Raw genomic sequence first — 16,333 nt, forward strand, 5'->3', positions numbered from 1 at the left:
CTCTGTCACAGTCAGTGGGAGTCTGGTCCTTCACCAGGAGTAGCTACGCCTTCGGTAACCCTGCGTATCCCCAGGCAGCGCTGACCCTGAGCGTGGCAGCGGTGGCAGTCTGTGAAGTTAGCTTTCCGAGCTGCACGCTGCGCTGTGTGCTGCAGCTCTCGATTTCCTGCTGCTACCCACCAAGGGCCACTGTGGTTTTACCTGCCCCAGGAGGAATGCTCCTGCTCTTCCTTCTTGCACATTGTTCACATTGTTCAGAAACTTCAAATAGCAGGATATCTAAAGTGTCATGTCTACATGTAAGCTCAATGAGGAGAAGCTGCGGGAATGGGTGCTTTCCAGATTCCTCCAAATGAGCATGGAGCTGAGGAAGATTACATGGGATGTTCTGCTGCAGACGTAACCCATTTCAAATAAGTAGAGGACAAAACTCCTTTCTTCATATTATGACTAGCATAGTATTTTCAAAAGTGCTTAGTGCTTTGCTTGATCTTGCTAATAGCAATGTGAATGACCTCTTTGGGAGCAGGTTTCAAAATCCCAAAACATCGCTCTCTAGTCCAGTCTTACACAAGTATGCAGTAGCCCCGAGTGGTTTGTGTTTTGCATAAGGATGGTAATCTGATCAACTGAATATACTGATATTGCAAAAAATGTAGGTACTCAAATATGTGTTTGTGAAAGGGCTTCAATTTGTTCCTTTATTTCATTTTCTTTTCCCACTGGTTTGCAGTCAGACACAGACAAACATTAGGCAAAGCAAACAATCTGCGTTTCCACTTGTACAATGGGAGGAAATAGGAACTGAAAGGATAAAAAAAAAACCTGGACAGAAAAACTGCTTCTGGTGCCTCTTGGGTTTTACAGTTCACAAGGGCTGTGGTGCAGACACTTGCAGTAGGGGTGAAAAACTGTCCTTTTCCTCCAGAGATCAAGGTTGTTTGATCTGGTTCCATTGAAATAACCCCTATCCATCCCTCCCTTCTAGCCAGCGTGGGCTTGGGTAGATTTTTAAGTGATTGATAGAAGTTATACGTTCTAGTCTCTTCTCTTGGCTAATGTGTTGCTATTTTAGTATATGGGAAGTCCTCCTCTGCCCGTGCCAACTTAGCTGTCTTCTGTAGTGTTATGAGTTGCAGTGATATTTTTGTTTGTTTGTTTGTTTAAGCATGTGACACAAATAGGGGCCCTTAGAGAAATTCCTGATTTTATTTTTTTTTTTTTAACATCTTACCCCTGGAACATCTAAAACTTCATTTAAAAAAACTTTATAAAACTAATATTTTCACTTTGAGTGCAAAATACTTAGGCACTTCTGAGATGAGGGGGGAGGGAGAGAAGCAATGGGAGGGACAGAATGAGCTGCTCTGCACAGAAATAGGGCAGTGGTGTTTGCTAGGAAAGGAACTTGGTTTTCACTGAATATTCAATTCATTTTTGCTATATAAATTTGCTAACCTTTACCAAAATTATCCTTTTTCGTTTCAAATGCAGTGTAACATTTTTATTTTTTTGAACAATTTTTCAGTTCTTTATAAATAGTATATATCTCTAATATTTCTTCATTAATGTAACATGCTTTGTCTTAAAGTGCACTGAGTGTTATTAATTAACTTTTGTTCTTTATATCTCTATGTGCAGACACGTTAGATTTTACTGTTAATGTTTCACAACCTGAGTTCTGGGGCATGCTAAGTAGTGTTCAACTTCATAGTATGGTCTATACTGAAAGTGATAAATCTTAGCTAACTTCTTGGAACATATCTAATCATAAATTATAGTGGGAATTAGCATATAGGAGAAAAAAAACCCCATAAACCTTGAAGAGCATGTTTTGATTATTTACAGCGTATTAATATTTATGTTGTTCATCACTCTGACCAGCTGTGGACAAGGGTGATCATATTTTCTAGTGTTTAGGTGACATGCTTTGCCCACCCTGGTAGGAAAACATCTGTGCTCAGTTCTGAAGGCAACGTTAAGTCTACGTCAATCAAGCAGTCCCATTACAAGCTAAGGGACTAACTGGCAGTGTCTACCGTTGGATAGTCTGAGAGCAAGGGAGGACCTTTATGTTGCTGAAGCAGTACTCGCAGGAGCTCGTTCTGATGCTGCAGTCTGCTGTGTGCTCTTCCTCTCGATAGCACAGAGTTAATGGCAGAGAACGCTATCCACTTGCCATCGAAGGAGGGTGTTTATGGAGGATAGGGAAGGGGAAATGCAACACTTGACTATGCTGGCCAAGTGTTTTTGGGTGAGACCTAGGGCTGTCTGGAAATTGGATGCCAGATGTGGGGGTAAAAGGGCAAACGTGTTGCATCCACAAGGTCAGCATTTAGGCAATGCAGCTGGGTTGTGGTTTTACGGAAGTCCCTGTATCCTGCACTGCTGGCATGAAAGCAGCCAGGAAAGGAGGGTGTGCTCCAGCTGGGAGATGGAGCTGAGGGCTACCCTGGAGCTGACCTGGAACAAGGCCCAGGCTTCCAAATCTCAGCATCTCCCAGTATCACAAAGAAGAGAAGAAATGCTCTGGGGGAATACAATTCTTTGATTTACAGCCCCAAAATACAACAGACATCCAGAGACATTGTGATAGAAGTGGCACCAAAACTTTATAATGTCAATCAAAGTAGGCTTTCTGCAGCCTGAGTTGCAGGATTAAAAGGATGAAGCTGTAATCAAAAGTATAGCTGCATTCACACCTGGCTGGTGTCCTGAATTCTTCATGGTTTTTTTTAAAAAAAAAAAAAAAAAAAAAAAAAAAGACTTTCTGAAACTGGTAATTATCTGCCCAAGGCTGATGTGTATTGTGGTGGGTTGGGGGTTTTGTGTTTTTTGTGTATGTTTGGTTGGTGTGTTGTGTGGTTTTTTGTTTGTTTGTTTTATAAACTATCAGCATTGATGTGGATTACATGTCATAGTTTACAAAGAAATGGATCACGTCTGAAATCCGGTGCTAGTTTTCAGTGCACGACTGACCCTGAGCTCTGCTGCAGGCCATTAACTAACAAAAACAAGCTATGAGCTTCCCAACTCGTAATAACTCCTTCCTTGGACTTTATTCCAGTCCCATTTCAAGTTTTGTATTACTGCTGTATTTTTAGCTGAAGAGCTCCAACCATGACTGCAGTGGGTTATCTCACGTGGTACCAGTAGCTGAGATGAGGATTACTGACAGAGCTCTCCTCTAAACTGTCTTCTCGGGTGATGCTTCTCAGCACCAAAACACTACAGCCCCAGATGTGCAAACCCTGTCCACTTGTTTACATTAATCAAGACCTCAAGGGACAGCAGGATGTCCGTTGTGAGCAGCCATATGCTGTAAAACGGCAGCTGTGTCTAAACTGCAGTGCAAGAGCCGCGTAGCTGCAGGTTTTATGTTCTTGGGGTCCTCCTCCCTGCCATGCTAACCCCCCGGTGTGCTCTGGGGAGCACACTGCAGCTGCGTGGGCGGCTGCCCTTGCCTGCTGGCAGCGTGAGCAGGCAAAGCTGGTGTTTCCAGGCTGGCTCTGGGGCTGGTGATAGCAAACGTTGCTCATCTCTTTGAAAGAGCTGGCTCTAAGTAGAAAAGCCCGATGTAGGTGGAAAGGGAAACAGAAGGATCATGACTTTAAGGTCATGAGGAATAGGACATAGGGTTTCCTGGATCCCTATGCAGAGCATTGTTCATTTGATGCACAGTCTCTTAAAGGCTTTCCTTGTGTTACCAGGATGGAAAGGGTGGAGAGGAGAGGGGCAAAAGGGTGGGGTCCCATCCTTCAGGGCACAGGAGGCTGAGCTGGCAGTCTACCAGCAACCGCAGGGCCACACACTGATTTACCTGAGATGAGCTCAAACTTCAAAGTTCGTAAGTGGTTTTTGAACAGGAAATCTGCTTGCTGAAGTTCGCTTTCAGTAAGAGCTTGCAGTGAAACAGCTGTGCCTTCACCCCGCTCCCAAAGGGTGGGTGGCCGCAGCCTGCATCAGTTACCTGGTAATAAGTGCTTCTGGGTGAGAAAGTCCTCTGTCCTCAGAAGTCCTCTACCTTCAACAGCCAGATCTTGCTTTCAAATACAAACTTTCAATATCCAGAGAAGGTCCCGAGAGTTAAGTTTGTGGTATCTACCAGCTTTCTGGATTCACCGGCAGGCAGTGCTGTGAAGGGTCACCTGGGAGTCCTGCAGCCTTGTGCAGATGTTGTGAGCTGTCTGTCTGTGAGCTATCTGTCTGTGCACAGCCTAAGTGCACCGCATACGTGCATGCCTAATGGTAGAGTGTGTTTGTTGTGAAATTGCCCTCCACGTGGGCAAGAAGATGCAAACTGGCAAGCGTCTGAGGCTTCTGGCATGTGGGAGGTATCCCTGCACATATGCACCTCACAGCCCCGCCAAAACAACTGCCTTTTAAGGGAGGGAAAAGTGAGGTTGTGCTTCTGGTTGCAGACAGGACATGGACACAGATGGGGACTCTTGCATAGTCAAACCCACCAGCTCTGTGCTGCCTTGGTATCCTCCAGCAGGCAGTCTCTGCCCTTCACGTACGCTTTTTTCCTGCTGCGGTTAAATGGGGACAGCTACATCAGACAGACCCAGAAACACGTGGACATTAATGAGCGCCTGTTGCCAAAAAGGAAGCGTGTGATGGGACTGCTGTGGGCTGCCTTGGCATGGTGCGCAGCACTGTAACGGGACAGCTGGGTTGTATCCTCTGGACGTGCAGTTGTCCACTTCAAATCTGTTGGATTGCAAGTGGGGAGAGAAGCTGATGGGAGCTGTTTGCCACCCCCAGGAAGAGAGGGCTGTGCAGGATCTGGGAGGGAAGCTGTCAAACCAAGCTCTCCTCATGTGACCCACAGCCTTACAATCTCAGGTGTGTGTCACTGGGACCTTGGGTCTCTGGTTGTACTCGTGGCCCAAGCCAGGGACTGCCCAAAATTTTTGTTTGGACCTAACAGGAAAAGGTGTTTACATGACTGAATGCATCTTTTTGTAAATACACTTAATTTGTGTAAAGCCCCTTTATCAGCTAGGAGCTTGACTGCTAATGCTGATACTCTTGTTTGATGTAAACAGAAAAATACACATCTTGACCCTCAGTAGAGGGCATAGATAAGCTGTTCCTTTATCTAATTGAGCTCAAAAGATAAATACATGTCTAGCAGAGCAATCTGTCCTATTCCACGTATATCTCTCTGCAGAAATAATGCACGGTTGGAGCTCATCAGAACCAGATCTTTGGCATAAAGCATCTTCCACAAATGTGGCTGCAATGAGCAGTATGCAGATTTGAAAAATGTGTATGCTGGCTCCAGGTTTGCTGAATGTTACTGTAGTGACTAACTGGCAACTGCAGCAGACATTATGCGGAAATATTTTCTGGAGGAGACAGGGAATTTAGCTGGACTCAAAGCTAATGGGAGAGTTTGTTCCAGCTTGGATACCTCATCAAAATGTAGGCAAGAACTTCAATTTTAGAAAGTCATTGAGCTTCAGAATTGTTCACGTCTAAGCTCTCTCTGAGCCTGATAGCGTTTTGCGCTATATTCTTGGGTGGGAATACGGATGACTTGCAGATGGCTGTTGGATGTTTTGGCTGCATTCTCCAGAGTTGAAACCTGCTCTCGAACTGAGCATTTGGGTGAAAGATGAAACCTTTTATTAGGGAAACGGGCCCACAGACTGTTCCTGCCCTCTGCTCAGTTTCTGAGGAAATGTGCAGCGGAGTATCTTGAATCACAGCAGGCTGATTCCCTTTAATGATCTGGAGAGGATGGGCAGCAGCAGATTGCACAGAGGGCTGGGAGGGTGATGCCCCTTGTTCTTCCACCCATTTTGGATTAAATCAAAAAGGATGAACTTCTGCATGTCTCATCACTGGAAGTAAATGAATCTGCTGATCTCATTTGGTTGGGAAACAGTTAAAACAGCCAGTTGTTCCTAGGAGCCTTAAACAAAAATCAAAACAGTTCAAACATGCTCAACCTTGTGGCTTCAACAAAAGTAGCAATGTGTGAGTTCCCATGAACTCTGGCTAACCTCTGAGATTTATTGATAAATGAAAAAGTAAGGAGCCAGGCTCTGAAACCTTTCCTTACTTAGGCACTAGTCTCGGTGTGTTAACAAGAAGCCCAGGGCTGAGTTCAGGATGTTTACTGCTTTTAGAGATGTCAAGGAAAATGTACTTGAAACGGTTTGAAAAACCAATGTAAAGGAGAGAAACCTGTGGGTTTTGTTCTGACTGCCAGCACAGTTGTAGCCTGTGCATTAAAGCAAGTGTAATGTGGAGCACGTTACCCTGCCCAGATAAGCTGCACAGGCATTGATGGTTCTTCTCCACATGAACATGCATGTCCTCTGAAAGCTTCAGCCCTCTTAGCCTGGAGTCTTGGGATAGCACACTCTGTTTTGGGTGGTGGTGCCGAGTTCAGTAGGGTGCCAGTGTGCAACCACTGCTTACAGGGACTGCTGGTGTTTGGGTGAGCTGTTGGGTGGCTTTGCTTCTGCCCCTTTTTCTCATAACTAACTGAATAGAAGTGAAGTTCTGGGGAGGAGAAGGAATAAAATTTAAGAGGTCTCCAGCATTCTTTGATTATTTTGTCTCCACTGACTGAACCTTTTCCTTTGGCAATATTTAAAGGAAAGGTTTTATTTGTGTATGTTGGGATGATGTCAGAGGTAAGGAGAAATGATGGCGTGCGCTGTGCAATTCTGCCACACTGTTTCTTGCATACATTAGCAGGTGCAGAGACTTTTGAGATGTATTGCTCTACCATAATGATGAATCCTTTACTTTGGGAAAATGTACAACTCTAATCAAAAATAAATCTGCCAAGATGGCAATAAAATTAGTATCTCATGATGAAAATGTCTTTATATAGATATACAGCTATAGATACATACATATTTAGCTACATGCTCCAAGATACTTTTTTTTTTTTTTTTTAATACACAGTTTTAAACTAATTCATCCCTTTTAGGTAATTGATGAGAGGCAAATGTAAATATATAGATATGTTTACACCTTTTCATGAGGTTAACCTGCAGCCCTCTGCATGACCCTGCACAAACTTGTGGTGGTAGTTGAAGATGAGGTTCTCCAGCTTAATACAACCAAGAAACATGAAAGATTCTTTTCAAAAGGTGTGATAATGGTTGTTGAAAACAAAACGTTGTGAGATAAGAATTAGAGCAAACCAACATGAATGAGTTTTTACTGCTCCTTTCCTTTCAGCCTCTTGAGGAGGGTTTGGATTCTCTGGTGGATTGAACCACTCTCTATTTTCTTCCAGGACAAAGGGGTCTAAAAGAACATAAGGGTGTGAAGTGCATGTAGTTAACAGAATTTACTTCTATGTAAAAGCTGCTTTACCCAGTCAGAGAGTATTTATTGGAGGTTAGCCTGTGCAAAGGGATGGTTGGATGTGAGCCTATGCATTTCCCTCAGGCGAATAGTAACGTATGGTGTGAGGAAGATAGGGCACTGAGACAAGGCACGATGTGTGATCCTGCCGTCTCCGCGCAGACTAAGCGCCTCTCATCCGGCAGTCAGCCCAGTTGCAGGCATGGGAGCTTCTAGGAATGCGGGAGCAGGATCGAGTTGTGCTTCTCAGTTGATGGGGACACGTTTGTTGTGCAAAGGTGAATCACCACCCACAAAACAAAAGGGCTACTTGTTTTCTTTCCTATAAATACTAATTTTTCCAAACCTTTTTGGGGGGATTTAGTATTCTCATTTACAATGGTAAAAGTGACTGAGAGCAGGAGGTTTGCATGCAGTAGAAATAACTGTGGCTGCAAAATAACAGATGCCTGTTATACAGAGGGACAATTTGACTAGGTATCATGCTTTGAAATCAAAACTGAATGCCAAGCCTTTCCCCCTTCCTTATTCTTCTGAATATTCAATTATCGAGTGCGATGCTAGCCTAGTATTGATTGATTTATTTTTTCAGTAAAGCAGCACATCTCCATGCTTCGCTGTAATTGTGAAAATCAGTGTTGATTCTTGACACCATCCTTTGCAGAATGTACAGCAGCCCAGGAGAGACTCGTTCTTTCGACGGGTTGATCGCCTGCTATGTGTGGTGGCCGGAGACTTGGAATTATCAGCATACTTGACTCCAGCCAAACTCTGGAGTTAAATCAGGGTGCCAGCATGTCTAGCATGACTGTATTTTGTGGAAGGCCCTCTCTCGCTATATTGCCAAGACATTCAATGCCTGGAAACATTTGCAAACAATGGCCTCCAACAAAGAGCCGTGGCTGTGCAGAGGAAGCTTGCTAACCGGGATTGACGTCAGCTGGGATGGATGCTGACCAAACACCGGCATCTGTTGGGCTAGCACTGGTCACTGCCCGTCTGCACTCAGCCACGGTGGTGTGTGTGTCGTGGGCCTGGTGAGGGTGTGTCCCGTTTGTCTTCCTCCTGAGGTCTGTCATAATATATAAATCCTATCATTCTCATTTATGAGAAAAAGCTTTGCAGTCCCAGGAGTGCTTCCACGGAAAGAGGACACTTACAAATATACAAAAACTCAGCAGGATTTAGTTTTCTGTAAAAGAAAACATGACTGTGACATATCGCCTGAGAACGAGGAATCATTTTTCTTTGATGCAAAATTGCTTAGTCTTAGAAATAACACTCGTATGCAATTTTGTGCAGATAGGACCTGGGTTTTAAAATGACATCAACCTAGCTTTTAATTTTGCAGGTGTAAATTGCACCTGCAAATCATTTTGTCTGTAAAGTGCAGCATTTCATATTTGATTTCCTGATTTCCTATGGCTTACTTAACTGCTGTCAGTTTTTTATTTCGATATACAGCTTTGCAGGCACTACTATTTCAGGAACAAAATTGCAGTCTCAAAGCTTCAAACCCATTTCTGAACATTTGATGGAAGTGAAGAGTTAGGATGTGTAGCCAATCCACTGTTCATACAAATCTTTTGATCCTATCCTCCAGTATGAGATTGGTGTTGGTTATCATGGCAAAACACTGCATCGATGGCATCTGTTGAGCAACTTGATCTAACCAAGCCAAGAAACTGTGCAATTTACAGCAAGGTTCCTGCTTGCGTTTCTAATATCCGTTCTTGTGAACCACGTTTTGTCAGTCTTGGTATCAAGTTTTCTCTTTTAATAGCTTTATTCCCTATTACCTCTCTTTTCCTAGCTTTGTTTTCAAAAACTAGCCACTTACCTAGTCTAAAATTCCCAGTTATCTGTTGCTTAATAACGATCGTGGGGTGTGGGCATTTCACAGGTGAAGTGCTTGTACGTATAGGCACACATACAGTCAAAGCCCTGGGAGAGTTCCTCCCCACCACCATAGAAGATTACATTTTAAATACAAAGCCTCTGCATGCTTTTTGGGAGGTAGCTAAGATACAGTTAACTCAGCTGCAGTAAGAATTTTAAAAATGAAACATTTCACAGTAAAAAGCCTTTTTTTCGAAACAAACAAACAAACAAACAAACAAAAAAGGCTAGAAAGTACCTACAGCTTTAGTTCCTTGGCAGCCACATACAGGTTGCCAGATTGATGTACTGAAACCCAGAGCTGTTTCTTTACCCCGAGGTGAGCCAGAAAGTGAGGGGGTGGGGAGGTGGGGACAGTGCCAGCTACCCAGCGCCTCGCTTCCCCAGCCACGTCAGCCCTGGATTGCAGGACAAGAAGGTTGTTCGGGTTTGGTCACCCTGCGCCTGCACTGAGATTTCCGAGAAGAGGTGGCTTGAGGGGCTGCAACGCGTGTTGAACAGGAGGAGGATGGAGACCCATAAGCTCATGCCATGTTGTGCTCTGACAGCAGAGGTCTCCCAGCATTGCTGCTTGCTTTGTGCTAAAGGGGGAAATTCAGCCCTGCAAAGGTGACTCGGTTGACTTTAGAGCATGGTTAAGGGTATGGGTCTGACAATGCACACCCAAACTTCACCTTGGTGGTTTTGTATCACTGAAAGGTTGTTGATACATGATTGAAAGCAAGTGCTCAAGCCCAGTTCTTATATGCCTAATTTGTTACTGTATACATAGTTTGCATGCATGTTTTACTTACAGTCTTTTGTTATTTTAACAGGGTCGCCATGTTAAGACTGGGCAGCTAGCAGCAATCAAAGTGATGAACGTTACTGAGGTGAGTACAAAACCAAAAATAAAAAAACTGTTGTCAAGGCACAAGGAAAAATAAATCATCCGATGATGAGAAGGTGAATAGCTTGCAAAAGGCGATCCAGTGGTATAAATTATGGTTGCTGAACACTGTTTTGTATTTTATAAAGTACTGAGAGGTGCCAATACAACCAGATTTTTCAGTTGTACCTGACCAGTGGTGACAAAGCAATAAGGGAATCCACTGCCATATATTTTGATGGTCTATAATAACAAAGAGGAGAACTCTCTTCCTGCTTTTTTCTAGTCGATTATCTGTTTCCAGAGATGGCAAGTAAAAGATTTCCTGTAGCTCTGTGCTGCCCCTGCTGTGTTTCATCACACCCTCTCCCCTCTTGTGCCAGCCATTCCTCAGAGTAGCTACCCTGACAGCTAGCAAGCAGGAGCACGTTAGAAATGCAAATGTAGCACTTTTTTATTGTTATTTGACAGATGAGAGAAGGAGACAGTTTAATTGGCACTGTCCCTGCTCACATTTATAAAGTGGTGTCAGTGCCGGAACAGGGTGTCGAAAAAGTTGCTAAATACTGATTTTTATTTCTCCTTTTAAGAGCGCAGCCAGTGGCGAAGCGGCTTGCTCCTTGAGACCATATTAGCCTGAGCCCCAGCAAGGTTGGGGAGACTCCCTGCTTCCTCTTCTCGAGTTTACTGGAAGTCTGTGGTTTGGTAGGATGTATCTGGTCTCGCTGAAGACCAGCTCTCCATTCTGTCACTCTGGCAGTGTAGATATGGAGTACAAAACTCCAAGGTAAGGTTAGAGTCCTCTTGTGATATTGTGGAAGGGTTATGGCCCGAAATAAAAAAAAAGGCCAAGTCCTCTGGGCCAAGTCTGTCAGTGGTGTCCTCTGGGCCAAGTCTGCCGGTGGTACATCTACACGTGGTGTTTTGGACAAGCACAAGCAGGCCTTGCCTGCATTTTCGTATGCCTTTTGATTGTCTTGGGAGACAGCAGAACAAGTTGGTGTCTGCGTGGGCCTTGTCACGTAGAGCAGGTCTAGGACAGTTCTCTCGGCTGATGGTGTAGGAATCCAGCCCAGAGCAGGAAGTGGTCTGAATTGCACATTGGTTTTTTGAATTTGGATGCTATTGTAATGCTTTTACAAAGCGTATCTAAGGGCTGGTTTGGCTATGGCTGCTACCTTGTAAAATATGCACGTGTAGTTGAATAGTTGAATTGTAGTTTTGCTCTTCTCTGTGCACAGAGGAGGGTGCGTTTTTTAAATGAGCACTACATTAGATTGGTGGGATTTTTGCTTTTAGCTCTATAGGTGCATATATCATCAGGCGCTTTGGCTTTAAAAAATGGCAGTCACCAAACATGGGGCTGCTGGATTTTGGAAGGGAGACGGGGTGGGGTTCGGGTCGCAGACAGATTCCTGAGATCAGAGCACCTCTGTGCTTTGACAGGGACTCAGAAGTGATCCAGAGCTTCTGTATGGACTGCTTTCATGCTTTGCTGGGTCAGTCAATAGTGCGTGAGGGCTGGCCAAAGATGTCGCTTGTGGGCTGTCATGTTAACACCAGTGACAGTCCCTTCCTTGATGAAACAATTGAAGCAAAAACTGCAGGAAGGGAACCTTGGAAAGATTTCCTTCCCTTTGCTATGCATAACACAGTCTCCTTTGTATGTAAGTAACAAACTGTAGTATCCAGTAATGCCTGCCTGCTTGGCAACAAAATTTAAATGGAGGACAACCTTGTGGTCCAGCTTCAGGAATTCACATTGATAGACTTGCGTGATTCTGGGAACAAAACGGCCGTTCAGGTCTGATTCGCTGCTTTCTTGCAGGCTAGAGAGCCAGCATCATAGCGGGGAACCTGTCCCATTGCTTGAGGGGCAATGATAACAGATCATGCTGTTTTCATGTTGAGTCACTTCATGCGAAAGCAGTCGTGACGGTTTGAGAGTTGAGTGGTGAGCATGTTGGTGCAGCCACCTGGAGGGGTTTTCCCTGGTGCTCTTCCCCAGCTAAACCCTGAACAAATCCAGTTCAGCTGCACTTGAGTGTTTCTGCTCTCTGACCTTGGTGCAGGGTGAGTCCAAGGCTTTCTGCTGTTATTTCCACTTTCTTAATGTGGAGTTGGCTTAATGTGTTCCTGCTGTTAGGGCAGAGGATGGCAGACCTGGATGCAGTCCTCTGCTTCATCACTGGTTTCCTCCAGGCCCTCGATGGTGCCTCTGCGAGATGTTGGGCAACCAGTGCAGGAGTGATTCAGGCGGTTGCTGCCAGTAGCCGGCGGTTCCTCCTGCAGCTGCCTGCTGTGCGCTGGGGTTGTCCTGTCGTCAGCCACCACATCTCACAGCTTGGTGTTATGGTAAACCTCGATTGCTTTCAGCTCAGCGGGCTGTGGACAGCTGTGTGCAGCGGCAGGGTGGGGTTGGCAGTTGTGGTCCTGAGCCCTTCAGACACCTTGGTGCAAATTCACAGAGCACTTGGGGTGAGCCATGTGGCTGCAAGAAATGGGGTTACTGCCGGCCTCCTGAGCTGATCCGTCTGGCCAGGGACCGTGCTGCTGGTCTCTTGTAGCACAGAGTATGTGCGGTGGTTGGAGCCAATGCATTCCTGCTCTGCAGTTGCAGTAGGGAGGAGCATGGGTATGGCTGAGGCTGATGCTGTATGTGTCCAGGGCATCTCTGAAGCTCAGTTCTCCTGTGAAATAGCAATAGCTTTTCTCTGCTTCATAGCATTTGGTTACTGAAGCCTCTCACAGCAGTCGTGGGTCCTAACTGTAGTGTAGAAATCCTTTCAACCTCCAGAATTTCAGTGTCATAAATTCAGAGCCTGTCAAGGATTCAATATTTCTCTTGCATTGTTAGTCTGCGCAGGTTTAAGTTATTTTCTGATCCTTTGGTCTTGAAAAGCTAGCTTGAGGCATTAAATAAAGTCTTTAAAATATTGAGATCCTCGTCTCCAATGTCCTGCCTATAAATTGCACCTGAGAGCAACATCTCACAAGGAGTTTGGCTTGTGAGAAATGGAAGCTGTCATAGTAAACCTGCTTGAGTGAGACAGGAGGCTCCTAGCCCCTGTAGCCATTTTCATCTTTGGGTGGTTATATGATCTGATTAGTGCTGCATGGGGAACAGTTTTCTTAGGGAGTAAAAATTTCATGTGGTAGAAAACAGGAAGATTAAAAAAATAAATCAAGATGCAGTCTTTTTCCCTTCACCTGTCTCCAGAAAAAGTTCAGAAGAGCTGAATGCCTGGATTGGCCTTGTGATTTGTGTACCTGCTTAGAGCACTCTCCGGTTCAAGCCTCCAGCAGATCTCTCTCATTCAAAGTGGGGCAATTCCAGTGGCCGAGTTTGACAGAGCCCCATGCCAGTGCAGGGGGGTGATGGTGGTTTGGTCACTAACCTGCTCAGTAATAGGTCAGTGTTGTCTGACTTGGAAGAGGATAGGATTGAACAAGATCTCTCTTATCCTAGGGGTCTGAGCTACTTCCTTGCTACTTGGATACTCTGCAGTGGGTTTCTGTCCCCCAGCATCATGTTTTCATCACTAGAAAATCCAACCTAAGAAGTCTTTCAGCTAATGTTTCATCATAACCAGTACATTTCTGCCAAAAGATTCCGTTTCACCAAATCTGCTTTTTTTTTCTTTTTCTTTCTTGCAAGAAATCATTTCATCAGCAATTCCCTGACCAGCTCCAGCTGTGACTGTTCAGCTCTAAGATCAGGGGTGCACCAAGAGCTGAGCAAATCTGTCCTTCGCTGTCATGAGCTGCAGCCCTGGGCCAGTTTCTTAAGAGCGGCAGCAGGATGCTGTGGTCATTGCGGGGTCCTCTGGACACCTGTCAGGAAGTGCTGCTGCGACATGTTACAGGGGGAGCAGGGAGAGCCCTCTGAAATGGTTGAAGGGGAGCTGATGGCAATGTGCACTCATGTGGCTCTCTACGCAGACTCTGCTTCCTGTTATCAGACGGTGCCAAGCAAACAGAGTGCTTGCAAAGAGAGGATTCTTGCTGCCTGGTCTCTTCAGCTATCAGTGCACGTGATCAAAGAGCTCTTCTGCAGCAGGTCATTCTCTGTCTGTCCTTGCTTTCAGTCTTTCCAGATAGCAAAATAACATTTAAATGAGAAACTTTTCGTTAGAACTGCCCCAGTACTAAGGGGTCTTTTGGTGGAGTATTTATCAGCTGGTGATCTTGTTTCCATTTGAGGTCAGAGGCGTGTGCTTTCTAGTTCTTTGCTTCCTAATGTCATCGCAGATAGGCCTACATCTTCAAAAACAGTTTTTGATCATGAACCTGTCATCTATGTGTGTGCAGCCGTCTGTGCCCAGAAACGCATTGGTTTGTGAAAACAAACAACTTTTTGCACCTGCACATCTGCGAGCTTGTTTCCTTTTCTTAAGCAGCATGATTTATGAGCAGGTTTCTAGACCCCTGGGAGATGTGGCTGATGGTAACACTGACAAGGGGGTGGTGGAAAGTGGAAATCCTGAGCATGTGCATGCACTGAAAAGTTGAGGGTGCTTTTGTCCCCGTCCCCAGTCACTGTGCCTGAAGGATGTATGTAGCACTGAGACTTAGCAAGTCTAGGTTCAGTTCCAGGCTGGGCCTCACACATGGCCCATGGGACAGAATCGCTCACATTTACCCTTCTGCCTTGGTTTCTCCATGTGAAATAGAGCAATTTTTCCAAAACTCACTCAAGCACTGAGAAGACAGAGTATTTTTTGTCTGTGAAATGCCCACCTGCTGTCCTGTATAGCCCTTTATCTTACAGGCTGACTGATATTTGAAGTCACATCTCTGTCTTTGGAGGATGCAAGAGTTTGGCTGAGAGGGTTTCTGCTTAGCAGTGGTGGGGCTCAGCAGGGAAGCCCACTGTCCAATCTAAGCAGTGTCTTCCCAAGGCCCTCATCCTGTACCTGAGCAGCATACGGCAGTGTGCGAGCACAGGTGACTGCTTCTACGGGCAAGGATGGGCAATGGAAGAGGCAGGTGCAGGGAGGGAGCAGGTTCCAGCCTTCTGGGTAAATAGATAAGGACACGAGATAAAGCAGGAATTGGATCATCTTGCTGGTAATGGGAAAGGAGCGTTACACATCTGCAGCTACTCTTTGCTCTTGCCAGTGGGCATGGAAGAGCCTGCTTGGTATTCCAGCTGTGTTCACAAACAGGCACATGCTTATCTTTGTTCTAAAAACACGGAGGCAAGATTGCAGAGGAATAGAAAGCACTGGGATAGGAGCTGTGCCAGCACGGTTCCAACATCCAGTAAATTAATTGGGCAAAGGAAGAAGAGCTGAAACAGAGGCAGCAGCTCTGAGGAAGTGGTTGAGATCTGCCAGCTCCCCAAGGGGAACTTTGTGCAAGCCGCAGGCTGGTGCTGAGGGCGTAGCAGGGAAGCTCTGCAGTCGGGCTCCACCAGTGCAAAGTTCATGCAGATGAGCAGAGTTAAAAAAACCCAAAACCTGAAGATCTGAAGAGATCTTAAGTCATCTGGGGAAGGCCTTTACCAAAGATTAATGTTGCCCCTCTACGTGTTTGGTTGCCCTAGCAGAAGGACTGGGCAGGATGCGGGAGGGACAGCAGGGGGAGGAAAGGAGTCCTCCCTGTTTGTCCTGCTTTCTGCCCTTCTTCCCTAAATATCCATTACCAGAAACTCATATCACTGACAGGACCCTTGTGGTCAGGTCCAGGATGGCGGTTCCCATCTCCTTATTCTCTGCCGCCTTCTCCTCACCTGCCTGTTTCCACCCTTCATGTGCACTGTTTGGAGTCCCAAAGGGAGTAGAGCCTTGTTTCCCCTCCCAGAAAGCAGCACCACGAGCTCTCAGCTCCCTTTGATTGTGCCCTGGTCACATGCAGAGAGAAATAGGACCTTGCTCGTGGAGGATTTCCTGCATGCTGTCTGGGAGCTGGCGCTGATTTCTCTCGGAGATTCCAGATGCTGCACCGGGCTCCTCCTTAGCCTCGCTAATTAAGTCATACAACGTATAGGGCTGTATCAAGCTGAGGAATAAGGGTCCTCCTTTTTCCTTAATTGCAAACAAAAGATAAAAGAAATATCTAGTGTAATGTGTGCAGCTTGAGAGCCTGTGTTCAACAAAGGGGCTGTTCTGAAACCTGAAATAGTTCATTTTGCTTCAAGTGGAGTTATTTTACGTTTCCTGTTTCCTAAAGCTTAAGACAATTAGGCTTCGGTCTGGTAACGTGTCTCCTGTGGATTGATGTTAC

General features: G+C 45.5%; 1 protein-coding gene across 1 annotated transcript in view; it reads left to right on the forward strand.

The window, feature by feature from the left end:
* NRK (Nik related kinase) overlaps positions 1 to 16,333 on the forward strand; it is a 106,547-nt gene that overhangs the window by 24,293 nt on the left and 65,921 nt on the right. Inside the window, exon 3 of the mRNA XM_075720693.1 lies at positions 10,053 to 10,109. Within this exon, the coding sequence (XP_075576808.1) occupies positions 10,053 to 10,109 (57 nt within the window). The remainder of the gene's footprint in view (positions 1 to 10,052; positions 10,110 to 16,333) is intronic.

This window comes from Pelecanus crispus, chromosome 13 (assembly GCF_030463565.1).
Source record: "Pelecanus crispus isolate bPelCri1 chromosome 13, bPelCri1.pri, whole genome shotgun sequence".
Taxonomy (NCBI): Eukaryota; Metazoa; Chordata; class Aves; order Pelecaniformes; family Pelecanidae; genus Pelecanus; species Pelecanus crispus.